This window comes from Uloborus diversus, chromosome 5, assembly GCF_026930045.1.
Source record: "Uloborus diversus isolate 005 chromosome 5, Udiv.v.3.1, whole genome shotgun sequence".
In the NCBI taxonomy this organism is placed as follows: domain Eukaryota; kingdom Metazoa; phylum Arthropoda; class Arachnida; order Araneae; family Uloboridae; genus Uloborus; species Uloborus diversus.
Genome location: NC_072735.1, coordinates 127,095,603 through 127,120,308, shown reverse-complemented (window position 1 = coordinate 127,120,308; position 24,706 = coordinate 127,095,603). Strand labels below are relative to the sequence as shown.

General features: G+C 33.6%; 1 protein-coding gene across 1 annotated transcript in view; it reads right to left on the bottom strand.

Annotated features, from left to right (window-relative positions):
• LOC129223130 (uncharacterized) overlaps nucleotides 1–24,706 on the bottom strand; it is a 408,522-nt gene that overhangs the window by 65,093 nt on the left and 318,723 nt on the right. Inside the window, exons 63-66 of the mRNA XM_054857696.1 lie at nucleotides 10,774–10,937; nucleotides 8,685–8,783; nucleotides 6,806–6,959; nucleotides 4,721–4,747 (exon numbers count right to left, since the gene is read on the bottom strand). Coding sequence (XP_054713671.1) covers nucleotides 4,721–4,747; nucleotides 6,806–6,959; nucleotides 8,685–8,783; nucleotides 10,774–10,937 — 444 coding nt within the window. The remainder of the gene's footprint in view (nucleotides 1–4,720; nucleotides 4,748–6,805; nucleotides 6,960–8,684; nucleotides 8,784–10,773; nucleotides 10,938–24,706) is intronic.

Here is a 24,706-nt window from a genome sequence, read left to right as displayed (position 1 = left end):
GAGCAATGACGCTGTCTTAGCTACAATTATTGCGAATAATGAGCCAGGCGTCTGGGAAAAAAATGATCCCCATTGATGCTGAACAAGGCTATACAGTTGTCGATGAAAACAAAGCAGTAAACATTCCAACTGAATTTTTAAATTCCCTGGATACACCAGGAACGCGACTACACGATTTTCGGTTTAAAATTGGCTCAACAATTTATTCTTTTTCGCGATTTAAACCCACCTAAATTACGAAACGGTACACGTTTCTTCTTTAAAAGTCAACAATTTTGACGGGAAAGTTTAAAGGAGAAATGTTTGTATTACCACGTAATCCATTAATAGCGTCATAATTTTCAAACACATTTGAAAGGCTTCAATTTTTGTTTCGTTTAGCTTTTGCAAAGACCATAAATAGATTTCAAGAACAAACAATGTCTTCTTTTGGTTTGGACTTGAAACATAAATATTTCTTTCATGGGCAACCATATATCGCCTACTCACAAGTGGAAAGTTGTCATACTTTTCGTATTAGCAAAAAAGGTTAAGCAAGAACATTGTGCACAACTTAATGCTTAGACAGTTTTCAGTTTTCAAATAATAGAAACAATAGTTCGAAGTCAATGTTATCTACTTCATTGAAAAAATGTAATTTTTTTATGTTTTTAATTTAGTTAGTGTATTTTGTAAAGAAGTTATTGATTACAAACTATAGAGAAAGCTGAGGTGAATAAAATGTAGTGTAGAATCTAAAAGTGTATGGTGGTTTACGCTTAATTTCTACATTCGGTTATTTTGCAATCAGTTTCGATATTTACTATCACTTTCAAGTTATTATTATTTTTTTTTGGCTGAAGTCATACTTACAAAATTTACTAAGCGTAAGTATAGTGCGCTTTTTCCATAGAAAATTTAGTTAGTAGAAAGTTTATTTTAATCCAACATCTTTGCCACAGCAACGCGTGGCTGGGTCAGCTAGTATATATATATATATATATATATATATATATTATATATATATATATATATATATATATATATATATATATATATATATATATATATATATATATATATTAGGGTGGTCCTTATTTTTGAAGTTGCAGATATTTTATGCGACGCCCCCCTCAGTTTGTTCCATTGTACAAATAAATGATCCTTGCAAAATTTAAAGTCAATCCATGAATATTAAACACGTGCCCCTAGGGCCCCCTTTTTTGAATTTCGAAGAAAAAATTGCGGATTTTCTCATTTTTGTGTAAAAATTATTCTAACGTTTTATATTTTAAAGTAATTTTGAACCTCAATAGGTGCTGCTACTTCCAGATCGACCATTCTCTCACTTACATTCTGTAAAATTTAACATGTTACAGATAATAAAATGTACACCAATGACCTTATGTCAAGCGTACCGCTCTTCTGCGCTTGTTCCAACCAAGCGGCAGGGGAACGTTTCTTCACATCAAGATGGACACAAGGGATTCTATAGTCCATTAATGAATGACCTAGGCCATTAATGAACGATCTTCGACAACAACAAATTGCCTCCTTCAGGCTTTGGGGGTGTTGATTTACAAAATTCCCTGTGTATGTAATAGGTGTGTCAAATAAAGTCGCAAGGTTTCAATGCTATAAATATAAGTAATTGCAACTATATTTTAATTCGCTGTTCTTTAGTTATAAACATACCTAAATGCTTATGCAATTTTTAATTTTTAAAATTTAAATTTCGAAAAATCCTCGATTACTGCTAACATAAAAATATACTGTATTCCCCATAGCTAAAATATAAATTTTAAAAAAATATCCAGATCGGAACAATGTAGAAATCTATACTTCAAATTACTTTTCTTCTATTTGAGTACATAGTCCTTTATTATCATCAAATTCTTGCGATTCACAAGATTTAGAAACCGAAATGGGTATCTATCTTAACCTATTGAACTTCTGTTTTCTACAGCTGGTCTACCACAATGCAAAAAAGCTTGACAACTATTGATATCTGCTCGTCTTTCATCACTGTTAGACAAATGCCATATTATGGATAAAGATGTTGTTCATTTATTTACTGCCTATGTAGATGCAGTAAATTTAAATCGAAATGACCTAGTGATCAATCGTACATTCATCAAGAGAGCAAAAGAAAATCTTCGAGAGGTAAAATTAAATTTCATGAATTTAAATTTTGGTTTTGTAGTTATTCACTGGGATACAAAGCTACATCCAGATGTAACTGCTAAAAGAACGCCGACAGGATTACCGTGATAGCTTCAGGTCCTAATATTGAACAGCTACTCGGAATTCCTTAGATATTTCTTCAGTTGTATATGATATCTTAGATGATCGCTCTTTATTGCTAACTGTTCTAGCTGTAGTGTTTGATACAACGACTTGCAATACCAATCGTATAAATTGTGTATGCAATTTTTTAGAGCAAAAACTGAACGGTGATATATTACATTTGGATTGCCATCACCATGCACTTGAAATCGTACTACAGAGTGTGTCTTTAAAGAAGTTCTTGCCTTTCTTAGTTCTAGATGCGATATTCAATTATTTAAGCGCTTCAAAATTTTGTGGGAAAATCTCCATCATTCAGAACTTATAACATTTCAATCAAGTACACATACCACTTAAATTCTAAAAGACGAAGTGGATGACATATGGTTCAGAAAAAAGCGGAAATGAGAAAGATTACAGAGAATTCTCATAACTTGTAATAATATTTCCTAGTGAATTTCCTCCTACAGGGGTATGTTTTCGGTAACCTGGAGCTTATCCCTGAGCCACATGGGTGGCAAAAGGAATTTTTGTTTGAAAATTTTTATGTTTAGGAAACAATTTAAAATTGTCCTTACACACTGTAAAAAAAATCCGAAACGTTACTGAGTATTTCCGTAAGACGTTTCGGGATTTCAATGGTTTTTTATCCACTTCCTGGAAAAATCAAGCATCTTTGTCAAAAAGATTCCTTAATTACTACAAGTCGTACGAATGCAGACTTCTCCCTGTTGTGAAAAATCTTTTTAGCTCCCAGTTTAAAAATTAACTGAGCTTGTTTATAAAGTGCATCGGCTTCAAGGGGTCTTCGTAGCTTTGCAAGAATTGTAAGCAAGTGAAATTCTCGATACTTGTTTGCAGTACTGCTTTTGGAACTGCTTTGATAAATTAGGAAGGTGCGAATCTCTTATATTACAATAGCTTAAATTTGCTCTAAGTTTCAGAGGCGCGATTGGCTTTAAGCGGGAAGAGTTCTGAATTTTTCAGACAGATTCAAGGATAACTTCAGGAAGGTTACTGACTTTTAGTGGAAAACGTTCCTGGCTTTTTCAAGACATGTCACTGGCAGAAATTGGGCACATCAGCTGCCCATTACTTTTCAGAAACGCTTCTGAATCGTTTTTGCAGTGCATGAAGAGAAAGCCTTTCAATGCTTGTTTTACAAAGCTGTTTTACAATTAAATGCTGTATGAAGATATGGTTTTTCGCAGCAACCCAATCGAGGCTCCTTTGAATAATATGATATGTCTGAAAAACTAACAGCGTTCAAAATGACGACAAACATGCAGCAGAAGCAGTGATTGGAAAAATCATAAATCACTTATGGTATTTAGGGGATAAACTAGTAGCTTTGTCCATATTGGATGAAGAAATTAACTTTGAAGATAGGAAAAGACTAGTCCAAAAAATGCTTGTGATAAGGAAGACGTGTCTGGTGATTGTTTAACAAATTTCAGATAACAGTAGATGATTTAGAATACTTTCTGAGAGAGTGTTAAAATACTGAAAATTGTGAATGATACAACTGAAAGAGGAGCACAATTAATCGAAGAATTTTACAAGTAATTTACCAAATATGAGTCACAAAGCAATTTATTTTACAGACCGATCAAGACTATCGGAAAAAAAAATACACACTATCGAGATACATTGAGAAAAGCGTACGATTAAGGAAAGTTTCTAAAGCATTCTTTCATTCTTATTCAGAGTAAAATCTTTAGATGATATAAAGTAATTAAAAAGGTTAATTTTAGTGCTACCTCACTGTAAAAATATTTTGCATACCTAGGAGAAACGATGTACTGGGTCTGAAGTAAAAACTCAGAAGATTTGTGAGAAAATTATCAAAAGTGTTAAAGTTCAACGGCCTAGGGGCACGTGTTATTATTGACCGATAGAGTTCAAATTTTGCACACGTTACTTTTTATTATAGTGTCACAAAACTAGGGGGCGTCACTTGTTGAATTCCGAAAAAAAAAATTTCCCATATAAATAAGGACCACCCTAATATATATATATATATATATATATATATATATATATATATATATATATATATATATATATATATATATATATATATATATATATATATATATATATATATATATATATTGTTGCATATTTTAAAGGATAAAATTATTTCATAATTCATAGATTCTCTTGTTTTTTTATTCAATGTAAAACCTTAACTGACGATTGAAGATCTCTGTAAAAAATAATTGATTCAAAGTTTTATTAAATCTATTCATAATTACGTAATTTATCAAGATAATGTAAAAACTCGTTACTTATGCCACAGATGTTTTTATCCTTGAGCTGGGCATTGAAAAATTTTCCCATTTATAACTACTCTTTCCAACAAAAGAATATATTTTCAAAATTACTTAAACATCATTATCTGTATCTTATTCATAACTTCATACTTCACATAATTAAAACTTTGAAAAATTACCTTCTGTTGTCGAGATCACTGAAGTAGCTGAAAGAAAAACGTGTATAATTAATGAGTTTTTTAATAACAAAATGTATCGAAGAACACACACACACAAAAACAAGATATAAAATATTTTCCGAATTTTCCACAAGTTTAACTTTGCATGGAAGACGTCTCTCTTATCCTTAAAAGAAATTTCATTCAGAAATGCCTATGCGCAAACTCTTTTTTTTAACCAATCATTAATATTGTATACATAACTAGTGTTTGAAGTTAAAGTAAAAATAATTAATTTGCTCTGATCGAGCATATTAATTCGGGCTGTTGCTTGCTATTTTATACTTTTAATACAAGGATAGCGACTTAGGTTTCTGAGGTTTTATTTAAATTACAATAAAGAAATAGTTAGAATAAAGCAATCACAGTAAACAATACAACTACAGCAGACCCTTATTTTACGCGGATTTGAATACACGCGGTTTAAAATTTGACACCTTTATTTTAGTTACGAGGTTGAGTTTTGACTTGACGAGGATGATTTTTCATTTTACGTGGATGAGGCATTGCAAACAGATATAATTATCCCTTTTTTCAAAATCCAAACTCCTGAGATTACCGATAACAAGCATTAACCTGCATTTTGGCGTGCTAATAAGCGAGCTTGGGCCACTAGAGAAATTTTTTGAGATTGGTTTCAGAGCTCTTTCCAGAAGTTAAGTTCTTAAACACATAATTCACAGCTCTCTAGAAAAAAAGCTTCTAGAAGTGACAAAGAATAACGAAACCAAAGAGGATACTGACATCGATGACGCGCAACCAAAAGCTTGCACTCTCAAAATGTTAAGCCATTTCTTAACAATGGCAAATGATCGTTTTGATTTGTTAGTGAAGGAAGATCCCGTCTTAGAAGCGAGACGAGTGATCATGGATAGGTTAATACCCCACAAAAAAATACAGATCAAATCAATAATGACTGCCAAAAGACTCATAACAAGCTCTTTTTTATGAACACTAAGTTAATTGATGTTTTCTTTATAAACGTTGTGTATATGTATCGAAATAAGTACACATTAAACTTGCTATAAACTGATGGACAATTGCTAAGGACGGATTTTAATTGGTATGTAGTGCGTAAAAAAGTGTAATTCGATGCCAAGTGAAATAAACTAATGCCAGTACGCTAGAACATTGCAATGACGATAATTTATTGTGCTCTGAAATCCAGAAGGCGTTGAAAAGTGTTCAAAGGACGAAACAGCCATTTTGGGCTGAATACGTAAAAGTGAATAAATTTAATTACCCCCCACAAGCGTTCCGGCTTAAGATGTCAGTTTGGGACATGGTTACCATAGAGAGCGATGCAAGCTTCCACACGTCATGTAAGGCTTTGCACAACATTATCCAGCAGCTTTTGGGGTAATTTATTCCATTCTTCTGTTAGTCATAACGGTGTCCTTGCTTATTGGAGGACGTTGTCGACTAGCAAGACTGCTCCCCAAAAGCATCCCAAACATTTTCAATATGATACAGATCTGTAGAATGTGCTGGCCATCCGATGGATTGAATATTTTGAGTGAGCTAGACACTCGTGGATGGCGATTGTTAATGACATATGTTACGTTGCCGTCCATGAAAACGAATCTATCGCCTACAGCACTACAGAAAACGATGGTTTCTGGTTAAACAACGACTTGGCAACACAGGGCTTAACACAGGGCGACAACTAATTTTCCATTAAATGTTGCAAAACATCGATAAAAATTACAAAAAGGCTTTACTATTTAAGTAGTAGTAAAACTTGATTTGTCACGGAATAAAAAAATAAAAAGTAGCAGGCGTTTTGAAGTGCACTAAACTAAAAAAAAAAAAGTTTTGCATTTGTGAATGTTGAAAAAATAAATCTACTTTTGCTTTCCATCTGATTGGTACATTTACAAGTTTTAAATAGATTTAATAGCTTCTTCAGTGAATATTTTCCTGGTTATTGGCAAATACAGAGTTTCAATTTGTTCGTTATTTTATTCGACTAAATTAGGAATGTTGCCAAAAGACAACACGATTCGTTTAAGTGTTAATTATACGTTTTGGATCATATATACTCACTTGGGCAATTAACTTCGTCATTAGGGCAGTCAATTATACCGTCGCAACGCCTTTGTATTGGTATACAATCCCCATTCGTTGGGCAAAAGAACTCATCCTCTTTGCATCGTTGACATAAGCAGGAGCAATTATCAGAGTAAATAGCAAGTTCATCCTGAAAGGAATGATTTTGAAGATATTGTCATACATGAGAGTAAAAATTGCTGTATCATTGAATTAATGCGAAAAACAAAATTACCCGATTTTCACACGAGTATTGAAAAGTACTTATAGGTAAATATTTTTCATTTCTGCTTCCATAATGTTTTACGGTGAAAAAGTATGTCTTTTAAATTTTGCTTTCGTGAATATTAAAAAAAAGACATAAATCTATGTTTTCTCTGCTGCTACTAAGATATTTTTTTGTGGGGGAAGAAAAGCTGGTTGAAATTCAAAAAGTTGAAAAGAAAAATTAAAATACGATTTATTTTTTATGCCAGAAGTAATTAGTCACACATTAATTTTTTTTTAATTTGAAGAAATTATGCTGACTTGAGGTGTTGAAGAATTTTTTAATTGCACAATTTGTTATCATGTGTTGACTCGGTTACGCATATGTTTCGAAAATTAATGCTGCGATTTAAATCGGCAATACGTACCCTTTGTAGATAGCTATTGAAGAATAAATTCAGGGATACAATTTTAATATTCCCTTTTTATTTCAAGTAATTTACTTCGACTGAGTATTCTTCTAAGTAATATACTTTAAATGAAATTTTAGGCAGACCAAAAATGAATAGGGCCGAGTAAATTCAAATATTCGGCAATGCTTTAAAAGGACACAGTAAAAAAGGTGTTTTTTAAATTTTAGTGATTTTAAATTTTCCTTCCCAACAGGTCTGCAAATACAAAGTAGTAACTGGTTTCAAATACTTTTACTTGTCATGTGGAGGAATACTAAAAGCGTTTAGTTATGAAGTTTACCTCCCCTGCAATTTTCGATATGCAGTTTAGGTGATAGCATGCCATTTACCAAGGATGGACCAGAATTTTTTTTCAAGGGAGAAGCGATTGAACTCTTTATTCCTGGTTTGCCAATATTCATCGCAAATGTTTCGGACTTCAATTTGATTTTGGGGGAGAGCCCCTAACTTCTCTTCCCGTAACTTTAGCATTATGGAAGATCTTCTAAAATTGCGTTTTTAGAACTTCATTATTGTAAATTTTCCAGTGGAGAGTCTCGCAATGGAAGGGAGATGGCCACATAGCCCCTCCCTTGTATCCGTCATTGTATTTACCGATGCATGCTAGACTCTCACGTAAATGGAAACAACAAAAGTTTTCCTTTCTCAAACTTTTTTAAAGATTAAACTTTGTTAAAAATTACCATTTGATCAGTAGTTTACAAAAATTTAGCTCATTATCTAGTTTTTTTGCATTATATTCTTTTTAAATGGTTTCAGATTACATTTGGAGGACTCAATGGGTCGCATGCGACATTTTGGCCGCAGATTGACTCTTGTTGGTGTTGGACGTTATAAGCTTTTACACTGATTGTGTAAATTGAAATTATATATTTACATTAACCTCATGGGAAAATGAATCAGTTAACATTTTCTTCCTAGTCCATGGGGTAGGTGGAAACACGCTGTGGTAAATGTAATCAAGTTTTATCAACAAAGGTTACAAAATCAAAATTCATACCCTGTTACTACTCGATAGGGAAGTCTTGGACATAATGTACTCAATTTTATCTTTAAATTCATCCAAAAGCAAGGGAAGGATCTTAAGTTGAAGCATTAAAGTTCTATTTTCATTTACCTAAATTGATCCTACCTACTTTAAAAATAATATTTTTTAACGAAAGTTTTAAAAAAACAGGTTGAGACTTCAAGATTACCTCAGCACATTTTGGGCATACTTTGTGTGTGCATACTTCCTGTCCCCCGAGTGCACAAAGGCACTGTCTACACTCTTGATCTTCTAGTCGGTCGCCGACCTATAAAAGAGAGATGCATCGAATTAAATAATGTTATTTCAAATTATGTTGCTAGTCAAACTTATTTTTTAAAATATTATCTCTGATATTTTGCTGGAAAAACTAATAAAATCAAATATGCATGCTAACAAAAGCAATACATATCAAACGTAAGTTTGATAGTAGTAAAAGGAAGTATCCGTGGTCATTTCCACAGGTTTTTTTTATTCAAAAGATTCACAAAAAAAAAAAAAAAAAAAAAAAAAATTGAATTTTGACGTTTTGAATTCAAATTATGTTTTTTCGCAATCACGAGTGTGTGTATGTAGGCGTGTGTGTTTGTGTGTAGGGGGTATGTGTATGTGAGTAGGCATGTGTGTTTGTGTCTGTGTGCTGGCATAAGTGTGCGGGTAGTTGTGTATATGAATGTGTGGGGGGGGGGTATGTGTATGGTGTGTGTAGGCATATATTTTTGAGTCTGTGTGCAGGCATGAATGTGTGGGTAGTTGTGTGTATGTGTTTGTGTATGTGTGTGTAGGTGTAGGTGTGTGTATGTGTTTGTGTGTGTGTATTTGTGTGTGTGCGTGCGTGCGTGTGTGTGTAGTTGTGTATGTATGGGCGTGTGTGTAGGACATGGATGCAACCTGGAAGCGGCTTTCGCTATAGGAGCAGCATCATGAGGACCCGGTCGACGGTGATGGCGCGGAGGGTGGCGGTGGGAAAATAAAATGATAGGACATCAAAACTGTCAAGTAAGAACAATAAGCAATCGTGATTGCTCAAAAAAAAAACTTATGCTCCACACAGTATATCACGAGGCTTTGGCTTTCAGACGTAAGTAATAACCAGCAATTGCAACATTGTAAAAACATAAGCCAAGAAGATGACTGAAATATAAATAAACAGTTTACAAATTTAAGTGATAAGAAACCAGCGAAAATAATAGACTTACGGCTTTTAAAATATCTCCAACAATGAGAAATTACGAGGTACCAGCACACATAAATGAAAACAACATAAAGAAAATACAAACGTTCGAGAAATTTCCAAACAAGATAAAAACAACTTACAAATTTAAATGACAAATAAAATTACCTAAAACATTATGGTTTTGAAAGCTCTCTACAAATTTATATAGTATAAACTATTTTTGACTGCTATAAAACGTATCTCGTATTTCATAAAGATAAAAATGTATTTTTTTAAATGTTGAGGATTACACGTGCCCCTTTTCCACTGCACTTCGATGCAAACAAAAATATCTCAAAGAAGTATGCCTTCTATTTAATTTTCACAATGGAAAACACGATTAAACAAAATTACATCTTAATATGCCTCTATTTCAAATCTGCTTCAACATTTGGACGGATTTAGTAGGTTATGTGATTTATTTAAATAAATGCTTTGAAGTTGACCAACTTCGGTTAATCCTTTGTTAATAAGAGAGTAGTCTAAAAGCTAGAATGACATATGCACAAGTTTTGGGGTCGAAGAGTTTATTATATATGCATTTTCACCCTTAAGTGACTGGTTTTATAATTTTAAAAATGATTTTTTCGCCTTAGACTTTAAATCTTATTTAAATTATGGAGACAATGCTAAAAAATCATAATCCAATTTAAATATCGTTTAAGGCTAGAAAACCGTTTGGTAAAGCTGTTCTTTCACTGAAAAAGCAATTTATAATCAAATACAATGCTAAATATTAAAAATATTTCACTGTTTAAAAAATAAACTTTTACCGTCAAAGAATAACAAGAAGTAGGCTTTCTTAATCATTCAAAACGAAACAAAAAGTGTAAGGGTGTAAAAAATAAATATGTTTTTAACTTCCATCAAAAATAGAGCTGATATTTACAAGTGAAAAATTGATGCAGTCTCTTCTCCAGCGTGTACTTACTGGTTATTTGCAACAACCGAGCTTTATTCTTTTCTACAAGCTCCATTAAAGGGTTGATGATAAGTTTCTTCCCTTATAAATCTATAAACGATACAAAGATAAACTATTCACCTTAAATATCTTTCCTTCGTGCACACAGGGGCAATCCAAGGGATCTACGCAATCCTTGCCATCACAAAGATGACCTTCAGGACATTCAGCAGGGCAATTACCCATCAAATCCGGCTCATCAAAAAGCGTTGGGCAATATTTTGGAATAAGAGTTTCTGTGGACACTGAAATCAAATTAGTAATTATTTGGAAATCTTGGGAATTATTTTAGTAATCCCTTAAAAATATTATAAAATTAACTTTTGATAAAATTTGTTTGCATTCAGATCAGAAAACTGGACTATTGTAACTGCTGTTCTTTTCGATCGAAGAGCTTCACTGCCGTGCAATTAACTAGGGTTTTAACAGTAATTGATTTAGTTATTTGAATGTTTGTTTGGAATAGCACAGGGGCAGCATAACTCCTTCGCGTGATTCATTAAGGATTCGATTGGCTAGAAAGGGAGACAGCACCACTTTTTGTCGCTTTTGTGTTTTACATTGAAATGTATGAAGATAAACATTATCTTGCATTCTAAGCAAGAATGAGACATATCGAACCAATATTTCGTAACGTATTTAAAAAAAGAGCTATAACAGGCTACGTTTCAGCATGAAGTGAAGAAAACATTACGTATTTTGTTGAAGAGTTCTGAAACAAAAGGGTTTTTTCACCACAAAACTGGTATTTTGCTCTTTTAAGTTCTTATTAAATTTTAGTTATTTATATATTTTTTAAAAATATCATTGAAATTGTTTTCATAGCGAAAAAATCTAACATAATATTAAACAAAAACAAAATATTTAAAAATGATTTTTCAAAACTTTTTTTGCGCATGTACCGGCTGGTGGCGTGATGGTTAGGCGTTGGCCTTCTACACCTGTGACCCAGGTTCTAGCCTGTCTGAGGTCACCAGTCGGTGGATTTTCGAGATGCAGAAAATCATCAGCGCCCATGTCGTATGATTATGCGGCATGTAAAAGATCCCTTGGGTATTCGTTTGGCTCATAATTCCCTAAGCAAAATTAAATTCCTTATGCAATATTGCATCAAAAGAGAGCCCAGGTGCCTCCATCTGGTGGAAACTGGGCGTCAAAAAGCCACTGTGTCATGTATCAGCGCCTTAATGGTAACTCATGAAAGACTGGTGCATTGTTGGGGAGCGCACTAGGTCTGGTTATGGCCCAGACGCCTCTTGAGGTGAGACTCTTATACAGCCCCATTGGAAACAAAAAAAAAAAAAAAAAACCCTTTTTTTATGCAGTTCCTGAAAGTTTCTAAAAAGTGAAGCTGTATCCATCTCGCACCGAGAACTTCAATTCTGATCTCCAAGCTCGTTGACATTATGATAGAGGACGAGAAAAGATACTTGAAGAACCGGAACCGGATAATTTCCTGGTTTGTGGAAAAAATCGATTTGTCCTCGGAAATTTTTACCTACATGCGTTAAAAAAACCATCATTCAAAAAACTGAAAATAATAACATTTCATGTGATGACTTTTACGTTATTTTGTGATAACTGTTAATAGTTTTCTGTTATTTTTTCTAAGTTTTTTTTATTTGCGCATAATATTTAAATTATTGCACTTATCTTTGTATTTAAACCTTTATTTCAAATAAACCATACTACAAATCTTTATAGAAACTTAAGTAAGACTTCCTTAATAGTGAATAAAGTTTTTGCGTAAAAAAATTTAATTGGTTTGTGAATTCGTTTTACGAACTCTGACCGGTCTGATGATCAAACGAGCTGATGTGTGCATCAAATGACTTTCTTTTACTCCAATTCAATGTCATTTCTCCATTATTGGCAATTTTAATGTGATTCAATTGTTTACTCTCTAAATATTACCAACAGTGGCGGAACTAAAACCAAATTAAAAAAATCTCCAAATTTGTCGCCAAGTTGGCGACAAAACTTGGCGACCAAAAAACTGGTGATATATCACCAAGTGTCCGACAAATTTCAAGACAACTTGAGTTTACATCGAAATTAACAATGATTTCCCCCCAAAAAGGAGCAAAAGACCCTCTTAGAAACATTCGAATGCAACCAAATTTAAAGGTGCACAACTAGACCTCACTAGAAGTCCACGTACCAAATTTCAACTATCTACGACATCCCGTTTTTGAGTTATGCCAGATACATACACACATACGCACATACATACGTACATCACGAGAAAATTCGTTGTAATTAAATCGGGGGTCATCAAAATGGATATTTCTGGTGTCTGTACGTTCCTAGGCATATATCCACGTGTAGTCGGGTCCAAAGAAGAAAAAAAATAAAACTCAACATTCATTCGGGGGTGAGAAAAATGGAAATGAAGGCCGATTTTTGAGCGAAAATTTTTTCGCGAATACAATACTTCTTTTTTGTAAAAGGAAGTAAAAAAGGTTCAGAAACTCTGTTCTAGAGAAATGTGATTTTTCTATCGTAATAATAATTAGAATTAAAGTACGGCAGTTTTTTTTGTTATGCATTTATTATTGGTTTTCGATTAGACTTAAGTGGAGGTATTTTTAAAGTGATTTAAAAATAAATGTCTATACTTGTCTGGATTATTTTAGTTTTTAGGGATATGGATAGATTTGGATATACTTTTTAGATTTTTTCTTATTTTTCCACGGCAGAAAAAACTAAATTTTAATTACTCTCCGCATTTAAAAAATGTTTGCCGCAGTTACTATATTGCTTGTGTTATCGGTTTTTTAAATCAAAACGTCAAACCATGATTTTTTTCTTACTGTTCATGTTAAATGTACTGTAATTGAAAAAAATTTAAATATTGCGCATGTTCAAATTTAAAAGTTCCCTTTTGAACAATTTTGTGCAAATCTTAGCGTCTGGTAACTAAAGAGATATAAATTCAGAAAAAAAATCTCCATACAGTCTTATTGCGTTTTGAAACTGTTCAAAGCTTAACAGGCACTTATTCAAATTAAAAAAAATTACCCATGGGATTGAGGTATCACTAAAAAGGGTTTTAAAGAAAATGAAAGAAAAGAAAAAGGCTTAAATAAATCAAAAAAATTTCACAGAAATTACGGGAAAGGAACAAAACAGATTTAAAAAAAAATCCCATAGAGTAGGGAGACCATCAGGGGGATTATTTTCATTATTTAAAAATGTATTGAGAAGCTTTCTTGCTTTGAAAGTTTTCTCATTGGCAGTGGCAACCTTCGAGTCTACTTCCTTGCCTTTATTAACCGACTTCAAAAAGGAGGCGGTTATCAGTTCATACCGTATGTATGTTTTTTTTTTGTTTTTGTTTGTCCACTCACAGCGTCTCACCTAGTGAACCGATTTTGATGATTATTTTTTTAATGGATAGGGGATGGCTCAACTTAGGTCCCATTACTTTGTTTGACCCTATTTGTCCTTTAGAAAAAAAGTTATTGGCAAAAAACTATAAATTTCATGCAATTTCCCTATTAAATGATTAAATATGAAACCCATTGTTATGACAGTTTGGTGCCATACAACAGTAACATTAATAGTAATTGTAATGATAATTTTGAATGAAGGCTTCTCTGAAGCAAGCATAAAATTTCTTCACCGGATATTTCGATAATGGGGAATCTGGAGCTGTCGTCTCATTTTTTGCGTAAATAATTTTATTTTAGTAACCCTGCTGATTTATAGTAACCCTATGTGAATTATCAAAATCTTCCCTTCTTCAGTGCTATTGCTCCATAGTAGGTGTAAACCTAACCTGGAAGCGAGGTGATGCAGTGATTAGGATCTGCTTAGCCTTCACAATGCTACCATTAGCTTTGCCTCAACTATTGTAGTATTTTTATCGCTATCATCTATTCCGATAACAGATAAGAAAATACAGGATTGCATCATGAGCAACTTAGATTCTGTGAAATGTAAATTAGTTAGGAAAAACGCAATACTTAAATGGTTATAATTAAATTAACTACACATGATTTCCAGAGGAACAAAGATAAGTTTTTAGTGCCAATCGCTTAAAGTTTAACGCGTGTCAATATTTTTTTTTTAGTATGGAGCATTTTTAAGAAAATAATGTGAAGTTTCGTGATGGTAACTTCTTACTATTTCTGAAATACCTACATTTACACTAAAAAGAATGAAATAAAAAAATTTTGAAAAAAAAAAAAAAAAATAGAACCGACTTCAAAATTGCTCTAAAAAGTGAAAAATAATTTTATTCTTTAAACACCATCGATAATGCTTTTAAACATAATTTTTGAAGTTGGCGCAAAAACGATAGATAAAATCATTCACAGCCATAACTCAACTACAACTATAAATTTAACCAGGCCCAGTTTCTTCACTATCACATAAATTATGCATTGATGACAGCATATTTGAATAACGATATAAATGTTTCGTTCGTAACTTTGGATGCTTTTCTGAAAAAAATATGAACGAAGCATGGTTACACTGGATTTTACGTTTTGTTTTTGCGCCAACTTCAAAAATTGTGTTTAAAAGCATTATCGATGGTGTTTAAAGAATAAAATTATTTTTCACTTTTTAGAGCAATTTTGAAGTCGGTTCTATTTTTTTTTTTTCAAAATTTTTTTATTATTTTGTATTTTTCCCCTTATTTTTGTACAGGTAAATCTTTTATTTAAAAAACGTGATAGATAAACGTAGTTTGGTGTAACGAAATTAGCTTTACTGATGTGTGCACTCAAAGAGTGCAATTTCTGTAATAAATGAGCTCTGTACAATCTGCTTCTCTGCTAGCGCAGTTCAGTTGCACGGAAAACAACCAAAATCCTGTCTTCGCTACTATACGCACGTAGACAAATCCAAGTACAGTAGAATCTCGTTGATCCGGGTCTGCGGTTAATCCGGATTAAATTTTGTAGAGCTAAAAAAAGGTTTATATTTACTTTCATAATAATTTTAAATGATGACAGCAAGAGTGGATCTATTAGTACGCCGAAGCACCGCTTTTATTTTGATTAAATGAACACCGTATGAATAAGTGGTACAATAAATTACGGCAACCTAACAAAGGCAACCTAACAACCTACTTAGAGCCTCAGTCTGACAACACTGCAGCTGAACTATCTTTACTAATAATAAAGCTCAAAGTCTCTCTGTCTGAATGTCTGTAAGATGTCTGGATACCTGTGACGCGCATAGCGCCTTGACCGTTCGGCCGATTTTCATGAAATTTGGCACAAAGTTAGTTTGTAGCATGGGGGTGTGCACCTCGAAGCGATTTTTCGAAAATTCGATTTTGTTCTTTTTCTATTTCAATTTTTGGAACATTTTCCGGAGCAAAATTATCATAAGATGGACGAGTAAATTACGAAATTATCATGACGTGGAATGGGAGAGGGAATGAACATAGCCAATTGGCGAGAAATTCGTCATCCATTATTGTAAATATACAGGCAAATCGAATGACCTTTTAACTTTCAACTACGGGCAAAGCCGTGCGGGTACCACTAGTAAATAATAAAGTGTTTGCGCGAAACGATAATATGCAATTTCGTTACAAATAATTGCTTTTTGCTGCAATAAAAATTAAGTCTGTCTAAATGAGATTACACTTTGCTTATTAGCCATATCACCCGGATTTTCGTTAATCCAAATTGGTTTTATTCCCTATTAGTCCGGATAAATAAGGTTGTTCTGCAGTTGATATACCTGCATAAATGTATGTACAACAGAAGTTTAGTATCAATGGTTCATCTAAGCAAAAATACTGTAACGTATTTACCTCCTTTTTAACCGACTTCAAAAAGGAGGCGGTTATCAGTTCATACCGTATGTATGTTTTTTTTGTTTGTTTGTCCACTCACAGCGTCTCACCTAGTGAACCGATTTTGATGATTCTTTTTTTAATGGATAGGGGATGGCTCAACTTAGGTCCCATTACTTTGTTTGACCATATTTGTTCTTTAGAAAAAAGTTATGGGCAAAAAACAGTAAATTTCATGCAATTTCCCTATTAAATGATTAAATATGAAATCCATTGTTATAAAAGTTCGGTGCCACATAACAGTAACATTAATAGTAATTGTAATGATAATTTTGAATAAAAGCTTCTCTAAAGCAAGCATCAAGTTTCTTCAGTGTCATTGCTCCATAGTGGTGGTAAACAGGCTTGGAGTAATCGCTGATTACGTAATCGTAATCTGAGTAATCGATTACGTTTTTGTGTAATCATAATCTGTTGATGGGATACTGCCGTAATTGTAATCAAAATCATAATCAGGATTTTCATGTGTAATCGCAACTGTAATCTAAGTAAAATAATCCGTAATTTCCCCTTGTAATTGTGTAATCTTGACTTTCTAAAAGAGAAAGCGTTTAAGCCTCCCTTTTATTAATGTATGGAAAGATAACATAGTTCAATAGTAACATTGAAAACAACTTCTTTCTTTAAACGACTATTCAGTGCTCGTCCCTAAAGCTCTTTGAGGGCTTTACTCGTCCCCACTCGTCCCTGTTTGCAAACGAGAATCATAAATCGAGCCCCATCTTAATGTTTAGTACAATTAGTACCCTGTGGGCGCTTTTGCATTTCAGGACTTCTTGGAAATGTCTTCTTAAATCCTTACAATTGGTCATTCATCAGTTTCCCTTTCATCTGCCAATGTTAGGCAATCAAGCGAAGCACATCGCCGCCTCAAAATCGTATTTTAGCAGAAAAGGACAATGATATCGAAAGTACAACTAAGTTTTGCGCAACAAAAAGCTTTTGGTTTTTTTATACTTTTATGAGAAAGTAGTGAATGACTGAAAAAAGATTTTGTCAAAAGAAAACCGAATTCGCATTTATGTTTCAGTGATTCTTTAAGTATTCTTGCCTTTACACGTATTGCATTTATTTTTTTTCTACATGACATCTAATCTAAACCCTGGTGAATAAGATCCTCGCATAGTCTCATCTTAAATGTATGTTTATATGTTTACAACTGATATTATCTCTAATTAATGAGTATGTATGAAAGTAAAAAGTTTGCATTGTCAGATTTTATAAAATTTGTTTTCGTTTTATTGTATCAAGGAATTAATTCAAATTTTGAACTTTAATTATCTTTTAAGCCACATTTTTAAAGTGAGAAAAATTGCACTTCACTGTTGCATTAAAATTGTGATGTATAAATATCATTATAAAATACTCATTTATGCAAAAAAAAAAAAAAAAAAAAAAGCTTTATGAAAAAAAAAGTGGAAATCATAGCAAAACATGTTATGTCCAATCTTATTTTTTATGAGTTTTAAATTGAAACCTTTTAGCACTTGTAAAAGTGCAATTTATATAGTACGTGAGTGATTCAAAAATGAAATCAAAGCATATGCAAATAGCTTATCAAATGATCATAAAATTGTAAAAGAGTTGTAGGGGTCAAACACTCATAAGTATCCTTTTGCTAAAAATAATACTACCCAAGTATTTTTTCACCTCTGTGTCATCTGCTCCAGTTCAACAATTGTTTAGCATTGCTGGAATTTTTTTACTTCTCAAAGAATGAGAGAGAGAGAGAGAGGAAAAAAAAAACAGACATCTTTGAAGTATTAATTACACTTAAATGCATTTAATTCCTTTTTTTTTTAAATTTTCATTTGTTTAGTTCCGTATTTTAGTTACACTTTCTGAGTATTTTATTACATTGCAGTTTTTCTGCATAAAGACCCATATGAGGTTCTTTTTTTTCTTAAATAACTGCGTATTAAATTAACTGGTAATATATTAAATAATTGAGAATACAATGCTGAAATATACCACACAATTTTCAGAAATAATAAGCTATAAAATGTTGGGCAGTTTAGCAGTAAAGGCAGAACTACTGCAATGGCAAAATAATAATGAACAGCCGAGTCAAAAACAATATGCACTGTGTATCTATTTGAATAAGAATGTGCCTATACCTGTACAGTAGGGTGGTCACAAAAAATCGATTTTCGAATTTCTTTCGCGGCACCCCCCTAAAATGTGCCAATGGACTAGAAAACATGATTTGCAAAGTTTCCGCTCAATCCGATAATATTAACACGTGCCGCAAAGAGGTTAAAGTTACAAAAAACAGTGATTTTTAGCAAAAAATTGCAGTTTTTCTTTTTTAAAACCAAAACTTTTCCATCCTAGAATCTTCATTCTGGTCTCATTTTATAGGAAAATTTATTCTCGTGATTAGTTATCTTATCCATTTTTTAAACAAAATTTATAGAACGGTACTTGACATTTTTCATATCAGGTCGTGGAAGATATCATCAATAAGGAATTTTCATGCAAATACCTAAAAGCATTACAATATTCAATTACATTTATTTGCTCTTTGTTGATTTTAATTTATCCATTAAAAAAGCTTCATTTGGAAGTACTATAAAAATTAAATGCAACAAATTGTTGATTTAAAATAAAGGATCTAAGTAGTTCAGAAGAGAAAACAGTGTTAATCGAAATCGAAAACATTCCCCCGTAATTGACTCCAAGCCTGGTGGTACAGCTAACCTGGCAGTGAGGTGATGCAGTGATCAGGATCTGCTGAGCCTTCACAATACTACCAGGTTATGTTTGCCTCAACTATACAGGACTACATCACAAGCAACTGGTATGCTGTGAAATGCAAATTAGTTAGGGATATTTAAATGGTTGTAATTAAATTAACACACAAATGAATTCCAGAGAGGAACAAAGATAAATTTTCAGTGCCAATCGCTTAAAGTTTAAGACTTGCTTATAGGTTTTTTTTTTAGTATGGAGCATTTGTATGAAAAAAATAAGGTAAAGTTTTGTGATGGTAACTTCTTACTTTTACTGAAATATCTACATTTACACTAAAAATAATGAAATAAAAAAATTTTGGAAAAAAATAGAACCGACTTCAAAATTGCTCTAAAAAGGGAAAAATAATTTTATTCTTTAATCACCATCGATAATACTTTGAAACATAATTTTTGAAGTTGGCGCAAAAACGATAGATAAAATCATTCACAGCCATAACTCAACTACAACCATAAATTTAACCAGGCCAAGTTTCTTCACTACCACACACATTAAGCATTGATAACAGCATATTTGAGTAACGATATAAATGTTTCGTTCCTAACTTTTATGATTTTCTGAAAAAAATATGAACGAAGCATAGTTACACTGGATTTTACTTTTTGCGTCAACTTCAAAAATTATGTTTAAAAGTATTATCGATGGTGATTAAAGAATAAAAATTATTTTTCCCTTTTTAGGGTAATTTTGAAGTCGGTTCTATTTTTTTCCAAAATTTTTTTATTACATTACCACTTCAATATAAATATTTTTTTTCATAATACACTTTACTAAGTATTAAAGTTACAAAATTAAAAAACAATAAGTAAGTGTTTGAAAAATAAATACGATTGGCTTAAAAAGGAAACCGGTCTTCTTCATTGGATCTGAGATTTTCTATCAATAAATTATGCAATCTTCTAAGCGTATTAACTAAAACGTAAGTGAATGACTTTTAAATGCTATTTTGAGTAAGGTTTAAAGACATGAAAGTTTATTCTTGAGTGCTTCATCCGCTCCAGTACTTTGGGGTCTGCGTTTTACAGCAATGGGGTTGTTTCCTTCAATCAAGAAGTAGTTCCTAGAAGTAGTACTTCTAGTCACTGAAATTGATAGAATAAGCAAAAAAAATAAAATAGCCCCAGAAAATTCTTTCATTTTTCCAATAGTTGTTTTTTAATTTTTTAATTAATTTTTTAAAATGTGCGATTTTGCAAACAAGGCGTGGTCTTGATGACGTCACAAATCAAGAAGAGAGTTTAAATTGCGCTCCACTGTTGATAATTTTACGATGCAGTTCAAATTTGCAAGAAACCAGACTCTTATTGGCTTAACCATATTTTATTTTATTTTATCCAAAACACTTATCTGGACAACAGAACTACGATAACAACAACAACCAACAAAAAGACGAAGCAAACTTTCTTATATAGCTGCGTAGCAGCGCCAACTGAAGAAATTAGCATAATTTGCAACACACCCCACCTGTACACATAAAAGTTCAAATAATAACCGAAATATTAATTCTAATTGAATATGTTGCAAACTTAAATTTTACAAACTTATAAATAGAATTAAAATGTTCATATTAAATCAACAAACAGTATCCAATTTAAAAAATTTTGTTAATACTTCAAATAATAGAATAAATTTACGAACATGATAAATTAATATAATTGAACAAACTTAAACTTCAAAAGGATACAGCAGTTGAATGGGTCTTTGACACTTTTCATTAACCTTTCATAAAATCCAACCCACCATGGATCATGAGAGGCCATGAATTGCCATGTTATGCCTTCTAATGCAATAAAATCTTTAACTTCATTAGCTATTACAATTCTAGAAAACGCTTTTAAAATGTCATTTGTGTTTTTAAAAGTCTTCGCGTTATCAGAAATTAGAAATTTACAACTATCCCTTCTAGCTATAAATCTCTTTAATGCTAAAATAAAACTTTTCGTAGTCATATTCGTGATTAATTCAAGGTGAATTGCCGTTGTTACACTACAAGTAAATAAAGCTATGTAAGATTTCTGAGGGCTACCTTTTTCAGATTTAAGAAAAACTGGACCAGTGAAATCCACCCCAGTCACACTGAAGGGAGGAGTATCAATTATTCGATTTTGCCGCAGTTGCGCCGTTATATTTTTTGCCGGTTTTAAGGAGTAACTTTTACAAATTAAACATCTCCCTATAATCTTTTTTACAATTTGTCTACCCTTCGGAATCCAAAATTTACGTCTAATTCTGGCAAGGGTAGCAGACACCCCACCATAAAATATCTTGTTGTGCTCCCTAATAATTAACAATTCAGTTAATTTAGATTGTTTTGGTAAAATTATAGGATGAATTTCATCTATCGAATACTGACTTTCTTCCAGTCTACCCTTTACGCGTAGAATATTATTTTCATCTAAAAAGGGAGCTAATTTAAAAAGACTAGAAGTTTTAGGAATTTGCTTATCATTTTTAATGCATTGTAATTCCGAAGAATAGACAACATTTTGTTCAAACTTAATCCAGGAATCTTCTGCGTCTTTCACTTCAACTGCAGAAAAAGGTCCTGTATTTGATACATGTTTTTTCAATTTAGCAATAAATCGTTTAACAAACACAGTTATTCTTAACACTTTTGTCAAACTACTATACTTATTTAAATCTAATAAATATTTAGGAGGATTTACAACACAACTATTTTGTACAGTACTTGCAAACTCTTTACAACACTCAAGATCTCCGACATCATGTTTGACTTCTGTACTCATGTTTGGCCAACACTCAGCTGGTATTCGTAACCATGGTGGTCCGTTCCACCACAAACGTTTTTTTTGCCAGGTCTGCTAAATACATGCCCCTGCTAACTATATCGCTGGGATTTTGTTTACCAGGGCAATGGAACCACATACTACACTGGTATGCAAAAATTAAGGACGAAGTTGAAAAATTAGCATATCAGCTGAACGAAGAGGCAGAGCGGACAGAAAGACCAATCAGGAGATTAAGTAAGGTGATGTTCGGTAGCACATGCGCAGATATGCAGGCAGACGTAATGGGGGAGTGTCTGAGTAGTATAAAGCGGTGTAAGATCAGTATTTCTGGCAAAGAGATTGCACGCCGTATAGCAGTTAAAATCACACCGAGTTGCTGCCTCAGCGAGAAATGGCGAATAATCAATCTGTTAGACGACAACTGGATGCTTTTACCTGAGATCGAATCATTGGGAAGTTGGAGGAAGGCCGCAGTGTGACAAGTGTGGCTGCAGAGTTCGGAATCGCTCACAGCATCGTTTCACGACTTTTGAGACAATTTCAAACTACAGGAACAGCTATCCGGGGGTTCAATAGTGGTCGTCCACGAGGAACCACACCCGCAGATGACCGGTATATTGTTTTACAGGCCAGAAGAAACAGACGGCAGACAGCGGGAGAAATCGCTAGACCCACGACACAGGCGACTGGAAGACCGATATAAGGTTTTACCGTGGCCAGAAGACTGCACGGTGGTGTTCTGTTTGCACGACGCCCCATACGGTGTGTACCTCTAACGCCTGCCCATCAGAGAAGGCGTTCTCTGTGGTGCCGGGAACACCGGAATTGGAGAGACAATGAATGGGGACGAGTACTCTTTACAGATGAGAGCAGATTCAGTCTGAGTAGCGATTCTCATCGCATACTCATCTGTAGAGAGCGGGGAAGTCGCAATCTTCCCTCGAACATCATTGAAAGGGACAGGTATGGAGGTCCCGGTGTTCTCGTTTGGGGAGGCATCATGCTTGGTAGTCGTACAGACCTTCACATCTTCGACGCAGGTTCAGCCAACGGGATCCGTTATTGTAACGAGATTCTTCTTCCATATGTGCGTCTTTTTAGAGGCACTATGGGTCCGCAGTCCCTTTTCATGGACGACAATGCACCATGTCATCGCACAGTAGCTGCCGAACAGCTCTTAGAGAGAGAGGATATTGAACGTATGGATTGGCCGGCACAATCTCCGGATCTCAATCCCATCGCATGTATGGGATTTTCTAGGCAGACGCTTGGCAGCTCGTACCTTACCACCAGTAACGATTCGGGAGCTTCGATTGGCGCTGCAAGACGAATGGGCAGCAATGACTCAACAACTCATTGACACCCTCATTCTCAGCATGGGCAGACGCTATGCAACCTGCCTAGCAGTCGGGAGAGATCATATCCCCTACTAAAGACCGGATGTTTCTTGCTGGACAGTGGACACCCATCACAGGGATGTTTCGGCTTTCAGTCGCATTGCGCTCCATGCTAATTTTTCAATAAAGCTTCTTTTTATCCCTCTGATTTCTCTTTTAGTAAGTGTTGCTTACATTACACATGTCCTTACGTATTGGGGATCTTACGGTATTAAATGTGTTGATTTGGAAAGCTTTTGTACAAAGTTATATTGAAAAAACCGTCTCGTCCTTAATTTTTGCACACAAGTGTAGTATCACTTAACGTTTGAATTTCTTCAACCCTATTTTTTACAAATTGCTTATATTTACAAGAATTACTTTTGACCCAACAAAGTGTTATATTAGAGTCTGTCCAATAAAAACATTTTGTATTAAATTTTAAGCAATCACTTACTTGCTTTACTAATCTTGCTGACAATAATCCACCCATTAATTCTAATCGTGGTAATGTAAGGGATTTAAGGGGTGCTACTCTACTTTTAAAACAAATAAAACTAGTAACAATTCTACCATCTTGTGCAACGGCACGTAAATATAATACAGTACCATAAGCAGAAACAGATGCATCTGAAAAAGAATGAATTTCAAAATTTAAAAAATTATCAGTTTTTAACTCATACAGATAACATCTGGGTATCTTTACACTGTTCAAGTTCTCAACTTCATCGCACCACATCTGCCACCTGTGGTCCAATGGTTTCGGCAGCTCTTCGTCCCAATCAACACCGGAACTCCAAATTTCTTGAAGAATGACACTTCACGATGATGATATAAGGTGCGAGAAATCCAATAGGATCGTAAATACGACCCATCACTTGCAAAACGAACCGCTTTGTGCTGATATGGTAGGTTAGAATTCGAGATAGCTCTTTCATACAGAACCTGAAAACATCTTCTCCTGGATCCTAAATAAGACCCAGCACCTTCGAAGAAGAATCATACTGCTGGAGTCTAATGTCGGATTGTTCACAGTCAATATTGTTTTCTTTCATCAGAGAAATTAATTCGCGTGAATTAGTCTTCCATTTGCAAGGCACCATGCCAGCTTCTTTCAGAATTTTTATGCTTTCAATACAAGTCTGCAAAGCTTCTTTTACTTCTTCACGACCCCCAATCAGGTCATCAACGTACATGGAGCTTAACAATAGTTCGCAAGTGCTAGGATGTTGTTCACGAAGCCTCTCAAAATGATATTTCAGGGTTGCAGATAGGAGGTACGCACTGGGTTTTAGTCCAAATGAAATGCGATTAAA